The sequence below is a fragment of the Notothenia coriiceps genome, unplaced genomic scaffold, assembly GCF_000735185.1.
Source record: "Notothenia coriiceps isolate Sejong01 unplaced genomic scaffold, NC01 NC01_scaffold00026612, whole genome shotgun sequence".
Lineage (NCBI taxonomy): Eukaryota > Metazoa > Chordata > Actinopteri > Perciformes > Nototheniidae > Notothenia > Notothenia coriiceps.
This window is the reverse complement of record NW_011359313.1, coordinates 230,099-251,761: the sequence shown is the minus strand read 5'-3', so window position 1 is coordinate 251,761 and position 21,663 is coordinate 230,099. Positions and strand designations below refer to the sequence as shown.

The window sequence follows — 21,663 nt, the reverse complement described above, 5'->3', positions numbered from 1 at the left end:
ACACAGACAAAAAGGGCTCATGGAAATTGGCAAGTTTGTTTTATTGTTATTGTTGCTCTTATCATTGTATGTGGGTACATTTGATGTGGATATACACAATACGTTTACATTTATAACCTTATAACTCACTTATCCCTCCTCTCCTTCCTCTCTAGGTGCAGTGTTTGGACATACAGTCACACGCAGTGACAGACAGGACAGTCTGGTGGCTGTGGGTGCCATTGGCACAGAGCAGGGGAACATCGAGAGGCTCCGTCTCCACAGCAGCACAGCACACACACTCCTGCTCCACTGCAGCGCTCTCCAGGGAGTACATGGACTTACTGCGACATTTGCCCTGATGGACGGACGAACAGATGGACAGACAGAGACAGATGGACAGCGACACAGGGTGAGAGAGGAGGGTGGGAAGGAGGGACAGTGTTAAAAAACGATTTCATTGAACTCTGCAGGCTAATCCTAGGGGATGGGAAGTAATAATCACCCTGTGCGTGTCTGTAGTTTCTTACCTCACAGTAATGCAATTCTATTTGGTGCTCTGACTGGCAGTCATCCAATTTGATGTAGTTTAGCGTTCCTGCTGTCCTACGGCACTCTGGCTCCGTACCTTCACATATGCACACACTCTTATTAAAATCACAGCGTTCACATTTTTTTAAACACTGTACCAATCTTGCAAAGGTCACATTACTTAATTAATACTTACACATTTCACAGCAGGTTGTTCCAATCTGACTGACTTTCCCCTGAAATCCCACAGGAGAGAAACATTTAACAGAGAAGTAAGGGTAGATGTCAGTATGTATGGGCAGTTTGTGTAGCATCGTACCCCCTGGTCGAGGCACGTCTGGCGGTTGAAAGGAGGGCAGGTGGTAATTTTGGTTTGCAGAACAAGATCGCCTTTACTGTTCACACCACAGCTATACAGGTTGCAACCGTCCTCGCTAGTGGTGTTCACCTGAAGAGAGACATGCACACACATACAAATACAGTTTTTATGCATAATGCTGAAAAGCAATTCTTGCCATTTGAAATGTACCAAAGCAAACAGCTGAAGACAAAATATCACTAATCTGATGCAAAAACCAACTTTTACTATATCATATCTTATTTTATTGGCACTACTCTATTGATTAAAGAAAGTGTAGTTAATTGTGGTTTAATATAACATAGTGCAGTCTAGCGCTAGTCAGTATGGTATAACATAGTATAGTATAGTGTATTGCAGTATGCAGTTGTATGATATAGTATACAACATTTATTATTTTACAGCCTTGTTGCAGAATCAGTACTGATTCGTCCAAAACATTCGATTTTACAATGTGTTATTTCTGCTGCTTTCAACATCAACATTATTACTTGAATTCAATTTGTTTAACTTTCAGTTAATGATCCAGGCATGTCCTTTGCTGCTGAGCACCTACCTGCAAACTGATCAGATTTCCATCCGGCCCTTGCATGAAGCAGGCAGTGGGAACACATCGACCACAGCAAGCGTTTTCCTCCTTTTGAAGAGTGTATCCCTGAAAACAATTGGATTAATATGGTCTTTATATAGGCATTTTTTTACGGCCATTTTTTTCCAAATAAACAGTTCTCTACTTACCTCTGTGAATGGAGTGAATCATAGAAAAATATGAGTTTAAAATGTGTTGATGAGTAGAGAGGGAATGTGGTCAGTGGATTAAAGGATCTTTGATGGAAATGATGGAAGTTCGATTTGAATGGTTAGTCATGAAAATAATTATGATGACAAAGGATAATGGTGGTAATACAAAATAATGACGGGATGTTGGTTACCATGGGGCAAATGGGACAACTCATACTCCTGCAGGACAGCCGGTATTTCTTCACGGCACCATCCTCCACCGTACACTCACATTGTGTACACACGTCCATCATCAGCTTCTCTCCTGCCTGCACAAACACACACACATGGAGCAGTGAAGGAACTATTTTAAAGGCTCTTATATGAAAAAGAGTGCTTTTCTTGTGCACATGACTTACTCCTATCACAGTGTTGTTCAGGACACAAGCATTCATTGGAGCTGTAAAGAGAAAAGCACAAAAAAATACATTTGCCATTCATATTAAGGACAGGTAATGGTTATGTTTATGTTTTTTATGTTTTATGTCTTGTCCTTGTATGTTTCTTTGTAAAGCGACCTTGAGGTTATGAAAGGCGCTATATAAATTCAAGTTACTATTATTATTATTATTAACAGGCTCTGGGATGACACCGGTGTGAGAGAGTCACCTGCTGGACAGACCCTGCATCTGCACCTCAGTAAAGTGTATGAGTGACAGCATGATGATTCAGGAAAATGAAATAATGCATGCTAGTGGAAGGTCAGTCTCCTAATGCCACCCTGCTTTATCAAATGGTGTGTTTGAGTCCTTTTTTAAATGATGTTTATGAATGTGAGTTTACCGCAATGGCAGCGGGGGCAGCAATCTTCGGTGTTGCAGCGTAACTCTGTTCCCAGCGGGCAGGAAGGAGTGTCCAAAGCAGAGCAGCTGACGTTTGTTGCAGAGATGAACGCCTCGTCTTTTACTTTCAGACACTGATGTAACACACATTTTTCATGTGGGGACTGCCACACCTCTCCCACCTATAGACAGACACAGATATTTGATAAAAGTGAATATAAGAGAGAAAGAAAATGCAGAAGTGTTGAATTTATCTGTACATAGAGCAAGACATATAATCCCCCATTTATTTAAAGGCTTCTTAAAGAGAATGTTTGGATCTTGTAAAGGTGGTCAGCCACCCCTTATTTGGTGTCTTTTTTTTCAAAACTCGGATCATGCAGAGGCCCATCTACTTTGTGTAATACATTGACTATGGATAGGTACTACATACAGCCCCTCTTTAAAACATCCAAACAGTCAGCTGTAAATGAAATTCTACACCTAACACCCTACACAGCGCGCATTGACAATTACACAAAAAACAAACATTAGAATGAATTGGTTTCCTATATTGTTCATGCGTGTATGATTTCTCTGCACACATACATGTCTGAGGTTTTGCCTCAACAGATTGTCCCCTCGCATCTCCCCCGCTGACTCCACACAGCTGCTCGGTGTGCACTTCCCACAGCACTCTCCGTTTGATGGAGTGTACGTGGAGCCCTGAAATACACAATAAACATATATGAGTTACAATAAAGGTATAGAAGCATAAAGCAAATGTGAATGTTTAATATGTGTGTGTCCCACCTGAGGGCAGTTTCGATCACACACAGGCGGTGTACACTGAGCAATGTGCAGTGATGTGTCTTTGTCCTGTAGCTGGGTACAACTGCACTTCTCGCATCCTTCCTCCCATTCACTCCCCAATGGGTGGACCACGGAACCAACCACGCATACCTGGAGAGACACATGATGATAAAACAGGATAGTTTCAACAGTAACAGCACAGAAATAGGAACCGATGCATGTTGACAAGCACAATATGTAACTAACTACATCTAAACAAGGCCTGTTTTTTTATTTAGAAATGTCAGGTACTTGAGTCTTCCTCATCATGCCTCTTTCTACTTTTACCCAATTACATTTAGGAAGCAAATATTACATTAATATACATAAATATTAATTGGCATACAGAACACGCAAATCATTTTCCGGTAATTTTGTGCTGATGGATGAGCACAAAGGAGTTAATTGGGGCTCTGTGTGATTGTTCTCGTATTTCTCACCAATATCCTCATTTTGATAAAAAGTAAAAGAGAAAATAATCAGGAGATTAATAAAAAAGAAAAAGGAATTCATAAAAATAATCATTATTTGCATTCCTTTAAGATGACATCTACCTTAACCAGCTACAGCATTCAAACCCTGGTTATAAATGTGTTTATCTATAATAACCCTAATGATAGTACAGCAGTCACAGGGGAATACTTTTACTAGAATACTTCAGATTCCTCGAGACCTCCACCACTGCTCTTCACACACCTTGTCCGGCAGGCAGCTGGTTTCTGTGCAGCTGCAGTCGTTGGTAGAAGAGGAAGTGATGAACCCAGCAGGGCAGGTGTGTGTGGAGTTCTGGCAGTTACACACACATTCAAACACGTCACAGCACTTTGTTTTTCTCTCTGACAGTTGACGATGTGCGGGACAAGCGGGGGGAGCTTGCAGAGCACACTCTTCCTTTTTGCAGACTGTGAAGTGGGAAAAGAGATGAAAGGAAAAATGTAAAAGAGATCAAATGGATGTGTGCTCTGTTTCATGTCTGTATGTGTGCCAGAGAAAATCAGAGCTGGAACATCACAGAGAATCTGAAAAAGGCATACCGCACTCGTGTATAGGTTGACATTCCCCGGGGTTTTTCAGAACCACAGTCTGACCGTCCTCACAGCGAGGAACTTCAGGCAGGTCACACGTCACCAGATCACACACTGAAAATGCACAGAGTGATACGGCATGTTAAAGTGGGGCGAGGATTTACTCTCCAGGAACAATCCATCTCTGTTAAATACAGAGCGCTGAAAAACACAGATAATCATTTGAATTAATGATTTCAATGTTTCTTTCCTTATTTAGATTATTTTTTAATGAGCTATTTCTTCACACAGGTGGAAGAGGTTTATTCATTTGTCAGTAGTAATCGATTTAATTGACTATGACTTGACTTTATTACAATCAAAGTCAAAGTCAAGTCAAAGTCAACTTTATTGTCAATCTTTCAGTTTGTGTGTACAGACGGAGGGATCGAAATACCGTTTCCCACAATCCTGAATATAAAAATACAAATATGTATAAAATATGTATATCCTATATATACACAATCAACAGACACATTTATACATGTGCACACATTAAGATAAAAAAACAAGCAATGCATGCACTCACATAAAATATATCATTATATTACACAATATAATGTTATATTTTATCGAAGACTGACTGGTCTGTTCTTCCTGCTCTCATTTGATGAGGCTCCTGTAATATTGGTGTGGAAATAGGAACGTTTTAATAATGTCACATATTGTTATTTACATACCACACTCGTACTCTGGGCAGCACTTTGACTCTCTCCTCTCTCTCAGGATCTCACAGGGTCCACATACTGGAGCTACACACACATACACACATGATCATTAAAGGGTGACATCTTAATACAACACTGCCATTATTTTTTGGATAATTGTTTGCTAAACCAGATCTACTGTATGAGAATGAGCAGCAGTAACGCAACGGCTGCTTGCCTTTGACATCGTTGCAGGGCCGGGCAGTGCAGTTGATGTGTTGTTGGTCCAAACACATGCAAATTAAACATGGGTTCTCATCTGGTACCCAACTCTGCATGTGCTGTACAAACAAAGCAAACCATTTGTATTGGTTATATTAGGAATAGACACTAGAGGGCGATCACAGCACAGTTTTAATGGTGAACACTTCAATGGTGGGCACATCCAATTCTACCAGCATGTGCTTCTGTAATTAAGATGGTAATTTAGATGTTCCTCATGAGTCTCACCGAATATGTGCGTCCCTTCTGGTCAACACACTGCCTACATGCTTCTGGTGACACACACTGGCCGTGATGCAAAACCGTCCCTCTAGTGCAGAAACAGCCCTCTGTAGGCGTGTCAATGCAGGATGACTCGTTACCCCTGGCAACCGGCCAGTCGCCTCGCAACCTCTGCGTGCTGCCACAATCGTCCACACACCCTGTCCGACAGGCTTCATACTCCATGGAGCTGGGGCACTGTAACGCTGTGACACAAAGACCAGGCTGAAGTTTAGGCTCGGACTGGGTGTTAAACTGCGTCCGCTGAATTGAATCATAAATCTTACTTACGACAGAGGTGGGGCGTTCGCCAGTCCACACACACACCTCTCTGTCTACAGAGGCGTGCATAGGCAGACATGAGCTCACACACATCTGACTCCTCGCATGCCTGCTCATCACACTTGGCAAGGAACACCTGGACAGGAATATGTGCGTGGCACGGTTCAAACACTTCAGAACGCAGGGCCTGACATCCCATCGATGCTCCGAGCACACACACTGCCCTGCGCTTTGGAAGACACACACCCTCATCTGCAGCCACGGTCCAGTCTGAGACAAAGGAGGGCTGGTCAGCGGTCGAGCTGCCATTACGTAAAGATAGGATGTTCAATTTCTCCTCTCCACAGGCACCTGGAAGAAACAGAGAGAGAGAGAGCGAGGTCAGAGGTCAGAGGAAGGGGACAGTGTTACAGTTTAGTTTTAAATACTTTTTCTATGTACAAAGCTTTTTTTATCTTTAATAATGTACAACATTCTTTTCCAAATCTGTGTTAGTGAGCACTTGTCCTTTGCAAAGATAATCCATGCACACAGGTAGCATTTCAAGATGCTGATTTCACAGCATTGTTATTACAGTGGCTTGGGCTGTTAGCACTAAAAGCCTAATTTGAAATTGACAAGTCTTTTTCATGCATAGATTAAGTCTTATAAAATACTTTATCTTAACATCTTCAATATTGGAGAGAGTGAACTGAAGTGTTTATGTTTATGTTCAGTGTGTGTTACCGCAGAGTCCAGCAGTGTGGCCTGAGGTGGTGGAGCTGAGCAGCGTGATGGTAAACTCGTTGCTCTGAGGAGTGAAAGTCAGGACGTAGCCGTGGTCGGACTTCAGCTGCAACATCACTCCTCCATAACGCACCAGCTCTAGGCCAGCGAACCGCCACGGCAGCGAAAGCTCTTCTCTATCAATCACTGCCTGCTCCAACAGACACATAGTTAGTAAATGACCCTTCATAGACTCACATGTATTGATTCACTTTAGCAACACACACAGCTTACCGTCATATCATCCTTCAGCAGCAATGTATGCGGCCCATGGATAACCTCCATGGCTTTCATGCAGACCTGGTTGTAATTCGCTGAGTCCTGACATGGCCCGCTGTGGAGTTTGACCTCTGACCCTTCACTGATGTTTTTGCTGACAGTGAGAAGTGTATAGGAGCACAAACCCTCCCCATCCAGCCTGAGCGCCAAGCCGTCAAACCTCACAACATGATTGGTGGAGCTGCCCATACACATGCCTGTAAACACAGCAGGCGGGAGGAGGAGAGAGACACATGATCCCTTAACAGTTGGTATAAATAGACTGGAATGCAAGTGTCATTGTTAGCAACCCACATGGAAAATGTTGTGCACCGAATATAGAAGGGTTACATTGAATGCAAGTTTAGAAGCTATTTTATACTTCTGATGTACATACAAGGGCATTCCCAGTGGCAGCCACAGGTCTCCTGGACTCTGACAGGTGGCATGTTGTTACTGCAGGCCGGAGGCTCCAGTCTGTCACAGCTGACTTTGTGGTTTTGTAATGTCACAGCTCCACTGGGGTGGCAGAGGAGAGAGTGGCAGCCGTCCTCCAGCAGCCATGATTCACCAGGCTGAAAAACATAAACAGACTAAGTATTGCTGTATGGGCTGTAAAAGGTTTCTGAACTGCTTTTATTCAACCTCAGCAGGCCTTACTCACCTTTCTCTCATTCCCATTATCATCTACACACAGTCCTGGAGGACCAGCTGAGAAATGAAGCAATGACCAATAGCATTATGATCAATTAACACAAGTTATATATTATAATATATATATTTAAGAACAGATGTATTTATTCATAACATTATTTTTACTAGGAAAAAATAAACTGCATGTGTGTGTGTGTGTGTGTGTGTGTGTGTGTGTGTGTGTGTGTGTGTGTGTGTGTGTGTGTGTGTGTGTGTGTGTGTGTGTGTGTGAGAGGTAAGCACCTCTACAGATTCTCTCTATGAAACCGTGGTCCAGAGTTAGCACCATCAGTAATTGATCCATGCTGTTCAAGTGCAGAGTGTTGTCTTCATTGCCGTGGCGACCGATCACACCAAGCTCGCTCCTGTCATAGCCTTGTCCCACCGCGATGGGGAACACTGATACACCTGAGGAAAAACACTTATCAGGTACTTTTAAGTGACACTACACAGGAAGATGAATGATGGAAACATACCAAATGGTTTTTTAACTGAGGAGAAAATGTTAAACATGTCAATAGTGATTTAATTACCTGCTGCCAGTGCCTCGTTAGCTGCTTCTTTGACATCATCAGCTGATTTGTCAGTCACCAGCATCACCACGGCCTTGGCTACACCGACTCTCCCACCGCTGGAGATGGCCGTCTGCACAGCGTATCGCAGCGCAGAGCCTGCAGACAGACAGGGCAGTGAGTGTGTGTGTGTCTGCTTTAATGTGTGTGCACGTGTAAGTGTACATGTCCACTACCTAGTGCTGGGGCAGCAGAAGTCCGGCTTGGTATTCTCTCCACCAGCTTCAGGAGGTGGGGTTTGCTTTGTTCCTCTTTCCACGTGAGCTCTGCTGTGTTGGTGACTCCATACTGAAGCACACTCACCCTAGTGCCATTCAGCCCTGCACACATAAACAAGTTAGATCATTATAGAAATGCACGAGAGAGAGTTACAACCTGGTTGATTATATACAAATATGTAGTCGATTTGTACCTTAAATGCAATGTTGTCGTTTTATAGAAATTGTTAACCACGGCTCTAGTCAGTGCAGAGGCATACAGATAATTGGGTGATCTCACAACAGTAAGTAATTCAGTACATTCCTGTTAAACCACTTTTGATTTGAGCAATAATAAAACAGTTAAGCTGCAAAGAATCTCAGTTCCAGGTAGTTTTTCCAATTTTCTTTTGAAATGTCATTGTGAAAGACAGAAGGATTAAAAACAGGTAGAACTTATAATAATATATTACATCAGTGAGATGCAGTCCATATTACATTTAAAATGTGGTAGGGTATTTAGGGGCCGGGTCACACCTACCTATGTCTGCATTATTGATGAAAGCTTTGACAAAGGTCTTCATGTCCTCAAACTGCTCTCCAGCCTTCAACAGGAACAACACATCCACAGGCTTCTGACACGGCACTGGACAAAGATAAGCTCACAAATTATTACAAGCCAAGGACTCATGGTGGACTGAATGATTGAAGCAAGTGTGTTTTTCTGTACCTGAGGGCGGCAGGGTGGAGAGTGTTGTGAGGACGAGGGGAGGCAGAGTAGGAGAACGGGGCCTGACTGTGGTTTTTGTGATGTTGACTACACGGTGGACCAGGGTTGTCAGATGGTTGTAGTCGTCAACAAGCAGCGGCCGCTGAGGGTAGCTGAATGGTAGCAAGTCAGTCTCTCGTATCTTTGGTCCAACACCAATGGGATAGACTTGTGTGTGGGTGCTCGTAGAAAGCGGGCGGGTCACAGTGTCAGTAGGCGGGTTTTCTGTCACGAGGAAGACCAGCTGAGGAGGTGTGGGGCCGCGGGAAGGCCTTACTGTAGCCATTTCTTGAAAGGTGGTAGTGACAGCTGTGCCTGTGTTGGTCTGACTTCCACCCCTCCAACGAATCTCCCTCAGTCGTTGTCGCAGCAGGGTACTCTGGCGTCTCAACTCCCACCGACGGATCTCTACAGTGACCGTTACCGAGTACTGGATCACAGTGATACGAATGTACTCTTCTTCCTCCGTCAGCTTTGAGATAACTTCCTCCAGGAAGAGAAGTGACTTGTTAAAGTTGACTTCGCCGACTGCATCAGAGCCTTCTAGGATGAAGGTCACATCTTTGGCTGGAGGGGTGGAAGACGGCGATGTGGTGACGGGAGACAAGCCAGAAGGGGTTGTGGACGTAGGAGTGTTGGGGAGATGTCGTGTTGGGTTGGACTCCAGATGAGGGGCCAGGGTTGTGGTGGTGGTGCCCTGCAAAATGGACTTTGGCGCTGGAGGTTTGGCCACCTCAGGCTCCATCCCCAGGGTGCAGAGGTAATCTGTCAGCTCTAACATTCGATCGGACAGCTCGCCTGTGCTGCTCAACACATACGCCCTGTTTTCTGGGTTTGCCTTGGTGATGTCATTAATCTGCCCCATGTTTACCCCGGGACCCAGGGCCACTGTGAGGGTGGTGATGGCTTTCTTGCGGAGCATCTTGACCACAGCACGGACGGGGCGAGGGTTGGCACTAGCAGTTAAGATGATGGCAACCCGGCCAGCCTTGTCACGCTTGTTTTTGTCGTAGATGTTGATCACTAGATACTTGACAGCTTCATCCAAGAAGGCTGCATCTCCTCCTGTGTAATGCAGCTCACGCACGGTCTTCTTAAACAGCCACTTCTGAACCTACAAGCATAAATTAGGGAAAACAGGAAGATTCCCCAGGCATTAATTATTGTTATAGTTTCCACGAGTCAGCAAGTTTATGGGCTAAATTAGTTTGATCAATTATTCCACAGAGTGCATCATGCAGAACTTCACACTTGGGTAAGAATACACACTTTCTTGTCTCACACATATATACAGTAATATACAGTTATCTACCTGCAGGTCATATGTTTTGACTCCAGAGTGGTAAAGCAGCACTGTGGCCCGAGTGTGAGCCGAGCCCATGCGGAATCGTTCAACCACTCCGAGTATGAACTCTTTGGTCGCATGAAATTCGTCTTCGGTCAGGGCTTTTGAACCATCCAATAGGAAGGCCAGATCCATGGCGCGGTCACACGTGCCCTCAGGCATCATGGTGGTAAAGGGCAGGGTCGTGAAGGCGCCATAGGTGGGGGTTGGTGTCGGAGTGATGAAGATGGCGGAGGAGGCACACACTTCACAGCTCAGTGTGTTGTTTTCACAGTGACTTTGGAAAATAAATATAAATCATCTTAAATTCTGCAAATAATCAAATTAGAAAGCATTGATGACAAATCCAAAATGTGCAGACTTGTGTTGTACTACCATATTTTGCAGTGGGCGGGGTCATCATGGTTCAGGATGATCTTGTTTCCGTGGGAAATTCTCTGACCCTCATGGACACACACCTGACACTGAGAGGGTTCCACGCAACGCATGGCCACCTCATCCAGTAGTTGGCCTAAAAGATTAAAATAAATATAACTCATCTAAACGGTTTGCCGATTTGTACAATAATAGATCCAATTATATTTATTCAGTATTTACAAATATTGTTCAAATTATTTGCATTTAGTGTATATCCAGTATTTTTGGCACCTGGGGGGCAGTAGGCATGGCAACCTTCCACACAATCGAGTGAACAGTGGAGGGGATCTGGGTGCTGGCAGGTGATTGGACAGGCAGGACCACAAGCATTAAATCTCCACTGGCATAACTCCTCCCCCAAACCTGGGCTCCTGGGGTTCAGCTCCTCACAGCTTATTGCTAAGGAAACAGAAGTTACATTTTTATACTATTGTATTGATCGTGCAACAAAATGTGGCCACTGCTTTTGACTATTCCTTACTACATATAAGTATCTTTCTTCAAGATAAAGACGATCTGAGGATGATAAAGTATTTAGAAATGTAAAAAAAACAAGTACATTTTCACAACTAGATCATTAAGAGGAGATTTTCAGAACATCACATTCAAAGAGTATAAATCCTGATCTGAGTGAAAATCAACAACCTGGTACCATTACTTAAACCCAATAACTAGTTAATAAAGAACTCTTAAGTCTAGTTGATAACACAAAATGCTTCATGTAGGAAAATAACAGCAGTATTGAAAAAGTGTGCTAAAAAAAGCAGAGGAGCCGCATGGGAGCAGACTTTGTGTCTCGGCTAAAATTCTTAACTCAGAAAACACTATTAACAAGTCGAGATGTTTCTTTGACAGTAAAGTTTATTCCAAACAGAAAATGACATTTGGAGACATTTTACACACTTACGACAAAGATCATTGGATCTCCAGCGGACGGACACCCCCCGCTCTGAGCAGGCCTGAGCGTAGGCCGCGATGACATCACAGAAACATGCACAGTCGCCCACTGAGGGACAAGAGCATGCTGCCTCCACACACATCTCTACATATGGCTCTGCATCCACCTACAGACACAAGGGCAAATGACCAAGGGCATGAACCTTACAATGCATGTGGTGTCACGGGACATTACGTTTAAATTCTGTCTGTAATAACACTCACCTGGCTGTTGCATTCTTTAAAGGGAGGACCAGTGATCACTCGACATGACTGCTCCACTGTTATCAGCTTTACAATGTTATCGCTGCAAGGCAGAGGTATCTATACACACAAGAACACACACACACATTCAGTGCAACAGTATCTACATCTTATCCTATACTAGAAAAGCTTGAAATAATATCTATCCTTATTATTCTCACAGTGTGGTATTTTGCAGTGTGAGGCATAGTGGAATTAATGGCATCAGTAATAAACAAAAACATATACAATTATTAAGTAAACAACATAAAAAGTTAAACATAATTAGGAGACAAAATATAAAGCATGAATGCTTGAATTCACATCATTGCACATATGAAATGATATTGCACAGTTTGGTACACATAAATATTTATCACAAGTGAATCTTTTGTTGTAGTTCTGGTATCTCTTCTTCACACAGCCTATATAAAACAGCATGTCTGACTTAAGAGTCCAATCAATCATTTTTCAGAACATTAACTACGAATCATTCATACTTTGCATGGTAGCAAACCATTTTCCAAAGCATAATTTACATTTCAAGGTTGGTTTCAAACCTTTCGGGAGGGCATTGTTTTCAAATCAGGCTGTTAAAACTCAACTTGCACAGACTTGCCTGAGGTGGGTAATCCGTCACAGTGAACATGGAGTCTGCTTCATTTCCTATCAAATGTATCATCTTGCATATTGACAGCCCATCTGGTTTATTTATACTTACCCAAAAACAATAAAAGGACCATGTATGGAACCGTGATGCAGGTATTTTATGTACAACCCCATCTAGCCAGTTATATTAAAAGAGATGGCCCTAAATTGACCTTAAACCAAAGCAAAAGAGAACATATAACTTTTACTTTAAGAGAACCGGCCCTTTACTCTAAGAATAGACTTTACCTGTGTTACATCTGCACAGCTGGGAACAACCTTCCAGGAGTTCCCGAAGTGTGAGGGGTCGACCTCCAGCTGGTTGTTGCTGCTCACCAAGTCGTTGTTGACGTTCCCGTCAAAGTTACCACACAGGCCACAAACCCGGTCCTACACACATGTATGTAACATAAAAGACACCATACAAATTGATGTGGATAAAACAAGCAAAACTGTCAAAGGTTGTGTTATAACACATACACACCCTGTATGTTGCTGAGATGTGGACCAGAAGGCGAGTTCCCTTGTCCCAGCTGAGAGAAATGTGTTTCCCCAGCAGCACGGTGTAAAACTGACCAGATTTAACAATCTCCACCTGTGAGCTCTGTAGCACCGGCCTCTTCATCTTCACCTAGAGGAGAGAAAGATCCCAACATAGATGAACAGACCATCATCAAGCAGTTTGCTACTGTGCCAAATGCAATTACTTTTCTTTTGGAAGAAAAACTTGAGTTGTGTTCCAGAAAGGAAAACTTTTATTGCAAATGATCTTACTAGTTAGGCTTGGGACAGGAGACAACGTTGTATGTTTGCTTTGTAGTGTCCATGTAAGAAGTTATGTCCATGTTTAATATCTTGTTGAAAGTGTTTTTTTAGTAAATACGGCCATGACACACTAAATCACTTACCAACTACATATGTGTGTGTGCGCATGTGTTACCTCTCCATGTTGCAAAACAATCAACCCTCCCTGGTAGAAGATTGTGATAGCTTTTGCACAGCGATGTCCCACAATTCCACAGGCCTCATTCTCCACCAGCACTCTAAATGAACCCTCTTCGCCATTACAGCTATCCTGTTGAGAGTGAAAGTAGTAAAGGGGAGAATGAAAAGTTACTTAAAGGAAAATAAGTCCATGTTGCATTTTTGTTTTCACCAGCTTACTGTGCATCCACCCTAGAGCTCTTATTGGATGTCTTTCTCTTACCTGGACCAAGACATATTGGCAGAGGCCAGGGAAGGAGTATTTGAGGCCATCAAAAGAGATGTAATGCCCCTCCCCCACGGTGCGGCAGACCCCATCGCACACCTTCTCTGTGCAGCGCCACTTCCTGTTCTCACATACACTGAAAACAAGAAAAGCTCAATAAGGAAACACATTGCAGGTATTCCCCTTGATATCCATACGTGCAAACAATAATTTTACCAGGTGTTGCAGTCCACAGAGATGCTCTGTCCTGATGCATATGGCCTGTTGTTATGGTAACAGGGACACTGTTCAGGTGCAATGCAGCCTCTGCGGTGACGTACCTGAAATCAATCCGTTTGTCAATCAAGATGTTTTGAGCTTTATACACACAAACAGGCAAACACACACACACACACACACACACACACACACACATACACACACACACACAACCTACTGTGCCGGCTGGACAGAGGCACCCAGGGATGCAGGCGAGGCTGACGCAGGGCAGGTCCAGGTTCTGGCAGGTTCTGGCACACTCAAGTCCTTTTTCCCCTGCTTCACACTCTGTGCGGTCGAGTGGGGGAGGGCACTGGGCTGACCGGCGCTCTGCACACACAAAAACAATATTCAAATCACAAGTTTCATGTCAAATACAAATGGTCAAACTCAAGATACCACATAGAGAGTGGACTATAAGAAAATGTAAAACACACAGACATTCAATAGGGCTCCTGAAATCGTACCTCTGGATGGGGCCAGGTCGTCATCATAGAAGAGGTCAGACAGTAGTGTGCTCATTTCAGGGGAGCTACAGCGCATGGAGCCATTCTCACAATAGCTAAACACAAGAAAAGCAGACAAAAAATGATAGCGTATGTATAAAACAAAATATCCATTAGTATATCTTAATCAGCTAAATCTTTGAAAACACACAGTCACTGACCAGATGCTGTTATGATCTGCGTAAACATCACTGGGTTGGTAAAGCTGTCCATCGTGCAGGCAGGAGCACAGGTCAGCTGTCACACATTCTCCGGAGTCGCTCAGGTACTTTCCAGCAGGACAGAAACAGCCCTCCTCACACACCCTCTCCCCCTCACATCCTGCCTCAGCGCCAGACAGAGCACGGCACGTACGCTCACACGCACTCCCACAGGCCTCATACACCTGGCCTCCAGTGCACTCCAGCTCTGACATCACATCAAGGAGGGTTAGGGATATATTCTCAGTTAAATTCTCAGTGTCATTATCTCTAATATATATAGTATTTTCCTGATTTTTCTGTCCCTGGAATTGTGTCAGATCTTTGCTTTTTGTAATGATTGTTATTTTACAATTTCCTAAACGCAGTATGCTTAGTTTAAGGTTGGACATCCACTCCGAATCTAGTGGCTTCTTCTCCCTTCACAGACTGTCAGCACATCTGAGCCCTCTCTCTTAACCTCAGGGATTCACTTATGGATCATCAATAAATAAGTGTTTGAAACGAAAAAAAACACTTTAACTTACACTTAATGCTAGGTGCCAATATTAGTAAAATTACGTTAAAACATTTATAATTAAAAGGGTCTTATGTGGCACCGCTTTTTCATTAGTCATTTCATATACTAGATAGTATCACTACACTGGACACACCTCTTTTCTTTGGATTTATTGTTGGATTAGTTCTATAAATATGTTTATTTTGTAACGAAAAGAAGAAGGTCTGTCAAATATCCAACCTAAAACTAAAACAAATGTCCAACCTAAAACTAACTTCACTGACGTAGACAGCTTTAAATGAGATTGCTGATTTTCTAATATACAACTACTTATACGTGATTAAAGCTAAACAACATAATAGACTTTTACGTTCGCTCTACAATGCTATTCTAAAAAAAAGGAATGTTTGGATGTTTACCATTGTATGTGCATATGAAAGATCAGCTGTGTGTGCTTCAGTGTGAGAGTTACCGCAGAGTGAGGGAGACCTCCAGCTGAGCAGCACTCCTCTGGCAGTGCAGGCTGCAGCGTACGCAGACAGAGCAGAGCACAGGCACTCCTCCCCGTCCACACAAGCGCACACATCATACCGACAGAACCGCTGGAACGGACCCGGGTTCACCAGATAGTGGCACGGGCTGAACACGTCTGACATCATCACCGAACACGCCTCTTCTGCAAAACGCACTGAAAGAAGCAGCAGAGGTGAATTTGTTGTCAAATCTGTGGTTATGTTTTCCTCTATATGTGTGTCATACCTCTTTTGGGGTTGATGGCACATGGATCAGTCTCATGTCTGTGGATAGATTCACAGTCTCCATTGATCCTCCATGCCTGGCCGAATGCCTGAGGACTCGCCTCAACCAGACCAGATCCAGACAGGAAGTCATCACCTTGGTTACCATTAAAGTTTCCACAGAGACCACAAGTCTGTCCTGCCCATCGGGGTCCCAGCTGTGGAGGAAGACAGGGTTCAGTAAACATGTTTGCTCATCTTATAACATATGTACCAATGCTGAAATTCAAATACTTTTTCCATTAAATTGGCTTTTCTAATACCTTTAGGAGGACTCGGCCTCGCCCATCCCAGTCCAGACGAAGGTCATCTCCAAATTTCACACGCACTGAGGACTGCGCAGATCTCTGGATTTGCAGACGCCCTGTTAAAGTGTACAGTGAGCTAACTTGATGGATTTAATATAATGTTGTTGTAAACATTTGAAACAACTAAAAGTGATTCCAACAACTTACATTTCAGTGCTGATGCTAATGACCAAAATGTTATTGAGGAATCCATTAGACTAAAAGTGTTTTTTATTTATGTTTATATACTGGTGTTGACTACATTCCTTCAATGATTTTAGGAGGAAAAATGTGTTTTCATATCTTAGAGCCAATGTTTTGCCTCTTCAAAATACAATAGGTTGAAGTGCAATATTTGACTGTACTTTATTTTATGTGTAGTATAATAATTGTTTTATCTTTCTCTTACAAATATGATTTATGACTTGTCTGTTCATATACAGTAAAGCTGTGGTTGAGAAGGACTTTATAACATGCATTTTGAAGTACACTATGAATAAATAATGAATAATGAAAGATATTATATATTATTTATCACCATATACAGTATACCGTAGTTTGATTAGAGGCTTGCGAAATATATTCACTATTGTGCCAAAGTGGCATACCATGAAGCATCGGGGTCTGGATGTCCATGCTGTTGACAGAGACAATTCCTCCGTGCTTTAGCTTCACTGTCATGTCTTCCAGAGAGGACAGGCTGAGTGTCACTGAGCGTGTGCACACAGCATCCTGATCATCTGCACACTGAAACACAAAATCAACAGCCTCAATTCTGTAAGTGTCAAGCAGCTAGTGGCAGGAAAGTAAGAGATACAAATAATCAAAGAAAACATCCATTACCTGTACGTTCTCAATAATGACAGAAAACATGTTCTCTGTGCAGTCTCTTGCCAGCAGAAACTGACAGTGACCAGTGAAAGTGAAGAACTTGTTATCAAAGGTCTTGAAGTGAGACTGGCCCACCACCAAGCACTCAGCTACACATAAAACAAAGACATAACACTGGAAATTAGCAACTCAGGACGTAATATACCAGTAGTATGTGAAAGTCAGGTACTACTACAGTACGTCAATCTTACCCGGGCAGCCTTCATTGGTGCATTCCCACGAGCCGTGACGGCACACACTGCAGGGAAAAAAATGTCAGGAAACATTTTAATATAGCAGTACATCTGTATCTGTGTATTAATACATGTTTCTGCATGTAATTCCTCCCTCACCAGGTGTTGCAGTCCTGAGAGATAGAGGATCCTGGAGGGAAATGTCGTCCCATGTGCACACAGGAGCACTGAGATACCTCCACACAGCGGTTACCGTCCAAAACCTTGCCCACTGAGACACAAACGCACACCATGTGTGTTAGTAACAGAGTGACAGAAAGTAAAACAAGGGAGATGCAGTGAGTGAGAGGTTACCAGGACAGGTGCAGCCATCCGCACACTCTTCCTTGCAGACTTCCTGGATGTTGAGACTGTGGCAGGTTGTGGAGCAGGACTTGGTGCATTCACTGTACTGCATCCCAATTGGACACTTGGGGACTGAACACATAAATTATGGTTATAAATGTGACTTTATAACTTGTGACTGCCTATGTAATGACTGACAAACTTACAGCACTGGCTCTCCTCCAGCCAGCCACGCAGAAGTATCCCGTGGGCGTGGCACGTTCGAGCGTATTCCAACAGGATTGGACAGTAACAGTCCTCTGCCTCCCTCTGGTCACAGTGACACACCTCCCCCTGACACAGAATAAGGAAGGCCTCGGGAGAGACCAGGTGGGCACAGTGCAGAAACACAGTGGACGTCTGCAACACACTGCAGCTGGACAAAATCTACATAAACACACATGCATGCAAAATTAATTACAAGGAAGCAATGTGGTCAAACCATTTCAACATATCAGATGAAATAAAAAAAAGTTTTGTGTATAGTAGCTGATAGTGATGTTCATTTTTGTTTGCTTTTAAGACCCTAGTTGTTTATGACTGAAAACAGAAGTACTCTTCAGTTATCATGCATGGGCTGTCATGTCTTGCCAGCTTATGTAAATAAGGGATAAAGGATTTTAAAAATGACATTTGTTAGGTAAACATGAAGATGGGCTTCTAGTGTCATCATGATGGAAACAGAATGTTGATGATTTGTAAACCATAAAATAAGTTAGGCAAACAGAGAGTAAGTTTAAATTATAAAACAAATACTCAATCAATGAATATATCTTAAGCTTAAACCAATATTTAATATTCTGACTTTGGGAGCTACTACATGAATCCCAGTTACACTGGAGCACCATTTTGTTTAGAGACGCAGGATCAGTTTGCGGTTAGTGAAGGAGAAGCTGATGACACCCGATGGTTTCACACTGTCATGTAGCCTTTACTGGTTTCATCAAACGTGGGTGTTCATGTGGACAAAATGTTCTTGCTAAATATGGCTGATTTTCAGTGATCAGCCCACACACAACGTCTACAGTAAACATGTTACAGAACCGCACTCACACCTGTCAGATCTGTTACTCGCCAGCTGTTCCTTTTTAACAAAACTCGTACCTATTGTACCTGAAAGCCCATTTGCACCAGGGGAAAAATTATGAAATGTAAAAATAAGGTTTCTGAATCGATATTGGGCAACACAAGCTAACGGTTTGACTGGCATAGTTACAATTATAAGGCTTTTGCAAGACACAATTATGATATTCCTGGGAGATTTCATTAAATTAGACAGATACAAAAAGGGAGATAACTGGAAATAAGGGAAAAGCTAGATTTGTAATGATATGCAACATAGAGAGTTGGCACCTTCATCTCTAGGCCATCAAGGCACCCCAAGATAATTTAACAGTATGTTTTCCATTTCATTTTAGAGTTTGTAAGGCAAAATCCAGATTTCTAAGTAAAATGATCAGATATTTAGAAACTGTTCAACAATTCTTCCCTATTACAATATTTTTTTACACAGTACTGTACCAAGTCGAACTAGAACTTACAATGTCAACATGTGTGTAGATGTGTGTATATGTATCTGTGTATAAATTGTTCTCTCACCGTTGAACTCTTTTTGGTGCTGTTACAAGACTGGCTGGGTTTTGAGACACGTCGACATGACTGATCGGCCCCCTTCACTGCCCACGAATTAGCAAAATCATAACTGTCATCTGTTAGGAATCCTGAAAACACACACAAACACACACATATAAACAAGTTGAAAGATTTCTCCTTAATCTCATCCTCCCACTACTGTTCCTCTTGCTTTCTTTGACCTTGTTATCTTTTCCTGTACTGAGCTGCTACTCTTCCTGTTGCTGAGTGCTGGTGACTCAAATCCTTTCCTTGATTCCAATAATAAGGAACTTGCCCTTGCTTTGCTCTCAAACATCCGAATATCCCAGATACAAAGTTACAGATTGTTGATTTTACCCCTTTGTCCTGAATGATCTTACCCTCTTGCGCAGTATACTCATCAGCTGATGCAGAGTTGAAGTTGCCACAGAGGCCACAGGTGCGGTTTGCATGGTGTTTGGTCAGTGTCAAGGCGATGTTGGCTCCATTATCAATGGTAACAGTGAAGCCAAACTCCTCACTCCAGAGCTTATAGAAGCCGAGCTCAGAGCCCACAAACACAGCGTGAGATGCGTAGGGCACAGATAGTCTGCAAAAAAGGAGACACACTATGGGGTGATTTTATTTTTTCGACTAAGACAATTTGATTACTCACATAATTATATTATTTTTACACGACTACTTAAATATTCTCTATCTCAACCTTTTTTCTCCTTGTGAGAGCCGTCCGTCTACAGACAGGTGCAGCTCGAAGGCATCCCCCAGAAACAGAGTGACTCCAGTTCTTTTGCCATTGGCAAAATCACCTATGGGTTGAAAATACATTTAATTTATTATGAAACCTTCAACCGACAATAACAGTTTGAAATAACATAATGATAACAACGATGATCTCTGGGTCATCAGTAAATTAAAAGGGAGAGAAAATGAGTAAGCTTTTTAAATGTCCGTGCAAGTACTTAGACTATTGAGGCATACATATCCCAGTGAGAATCAAACCCATGGCTGTGACTATGCACAAGCCACTGATCTGCACTGGATGAGCATCAGATGCCTGTAGAATTTAAATCTATTTATTTTTTATTGAACTGTCTGAGTGTGACTCACCCAGCAGTGTGAAGGAGCGATGGCTGCAGTCTCCAGCCAGCAGATAGCTGCAATCTCCAGGAAACTCATATAAAACCCCATCAAACGTGTGCACGTAGTCCCGTCCGAAGAGACTGCATCTCCCTGTCAAAGCTGCCACGCAAGCTGAACACATGCAAAAGACACAATATGCAACTGTCAGTGAGAGTACAAAAAGAGGAGATCTTATATGAAACATTTCACATATTATTGGTCTATAAGAGAGTTTGACTTTTAAGTGCAAACAACAAAAATAAATTAATAACCTTCAGATACTCACATGTCAGATGCAGTAGAACCCAGATTTCTCGCAAATACCGCCTCATACACACCTGAAACACATGTAGATATGCTCTCCATTATCATGAGCATCACATATTTCAGAATCATGTCCTGTTATAATATCACATTACTCTGAGTTGTCTGCCGGCTGTTTTAATAACAGTAATAATCTTCAATTCTCTAAACTGCAGCAAGTCCTACCTCCATGTCTCCAGTTAATCCACAGAGTTGCAAAGAAAAGGCAAATGCAATCCAAAATGTTGACCTCACACAGTCATGTCATAATGATCGGTGTGTGATGGTCGTTGTCCAACATTCAGAACTTGGTAAAATGCTCAACCTGCCTGGAATCTATTTTATAGGAAAGAGCATACCACCCCGCCCAGCCGCCAAAGCTGGCCTTTAAGACCCCCGCCCTCGCCAGGTTTATAAAAAAGGGCCGACTATGACTCAGTCCAAATCTCAGTGCCTGCAGACTGACACCATCAAACACACTCAGCAGGACAATACCAGGATATGCCCACTGATCGCCTGGCTGAGTGATTAGTCTACACATACGTATCTGTATCGACGCCAACCCAAACAATCCTTTTGGAAAACACACTTACTGGAGATATCTCACGCAATGACACTGTTGTGGTGGTAGACGTGCACAAACACAACACTGAACTCTGCCAAAATCTCTCTCTCAGACACACACACACACACACACACACACACACACACACACACACACACACACACACACACACACACACACACACACACACACCCTGGGAAAGTGTATGGGTCAATGC

At 42.8% G+C, this 21,663-nt stretch overlaps 1 protein-coding gene across 2 annotated transcripts; it reads right to left on the bottom strand.

Annotated features, from left to right (window-relative positions):
- Positions 1-17: 17 nt before the first annotated feature.
- Positions 18-21,198, bottom strand: vwf (von Willebrand factor). Of its 2 annotated transcripts, XM_010784848.1 has the most exons (53): positions 21,068-21,198; positions 20,865-20,916; positions 20,567-20,710; positions 20,163-20,265; positions 19,840-20,048; positions 19,445-19,566; positions 18,013-18,232; positions 17,816-17,938; positions 17,621-17,732; positions 17,480-17,526; positions 17,241-17,377; positions 17,006-17,144; positions 16,374-16,474; positions 16,073-16,268; positions 15,786-16,001; positions 14,776-15,022; positions 14,576-14,670; positions 14,287-14,438; positions 14,067-14,170; positions 13,848-13,986; positions 13,581-13,715; positions 13,125-13,271; positions 12,890-13,030; positions 11,975-12,073; positions 11,721-11,877; positions 11,045-11,212; positions 10,772-10,907; positions 10,364-10,673; positions 9,013-10,165; positions 8,824-8,928; positions 8,262-8,405; positions 8,047-8,184; positions 7,757-7,921; positions 7,485-7,531; positions 7,218-7,395; positions 6,797-7,038; positions 6,524-6,713; positions 5,807-6,148; positions 5,483-5,721; positions 5,211-5,313; positions 5,006-5,077; positions 4,296-4,400; positions 3,958-4,163; positions 3,223-3,372; positions 3,019-3,135; positions 2,432-2,612; positions 2,008-2,048; positions 1,801-1,917; positions 1,425-1,523; positions 830-958; positions 707-746; positions 510-607; positions 18-337 (listed from the first exon to the last, which is right to left on the bottom strand). In XM_010784848.1, exons 1-53 carry the CDS (start codon positions 21,071-21,073, stop codon positions 152-154), a joined length of 8,544 nt encoding a protein of 2,847 aa, XP_010783150.1. In that variant the 5' UTR covers positions 21,074-21,198; the 3' UTR covers positions 18-151. The 2 variants fall into 2 exon arrangements, with proteins under 2 accessions (XP_010783150.1, XP_010783151.1); XM_010784849.1 differs by lacking the exons at positions 14,067-14,170; positions 14,287-14,438; positions 14,576-14,670; ... (5 more) ...; positions 17,241-17,377; positions 17,480-17,526.
- Positions 21,199-21,663: the final 465 nt, after the last annotated feature.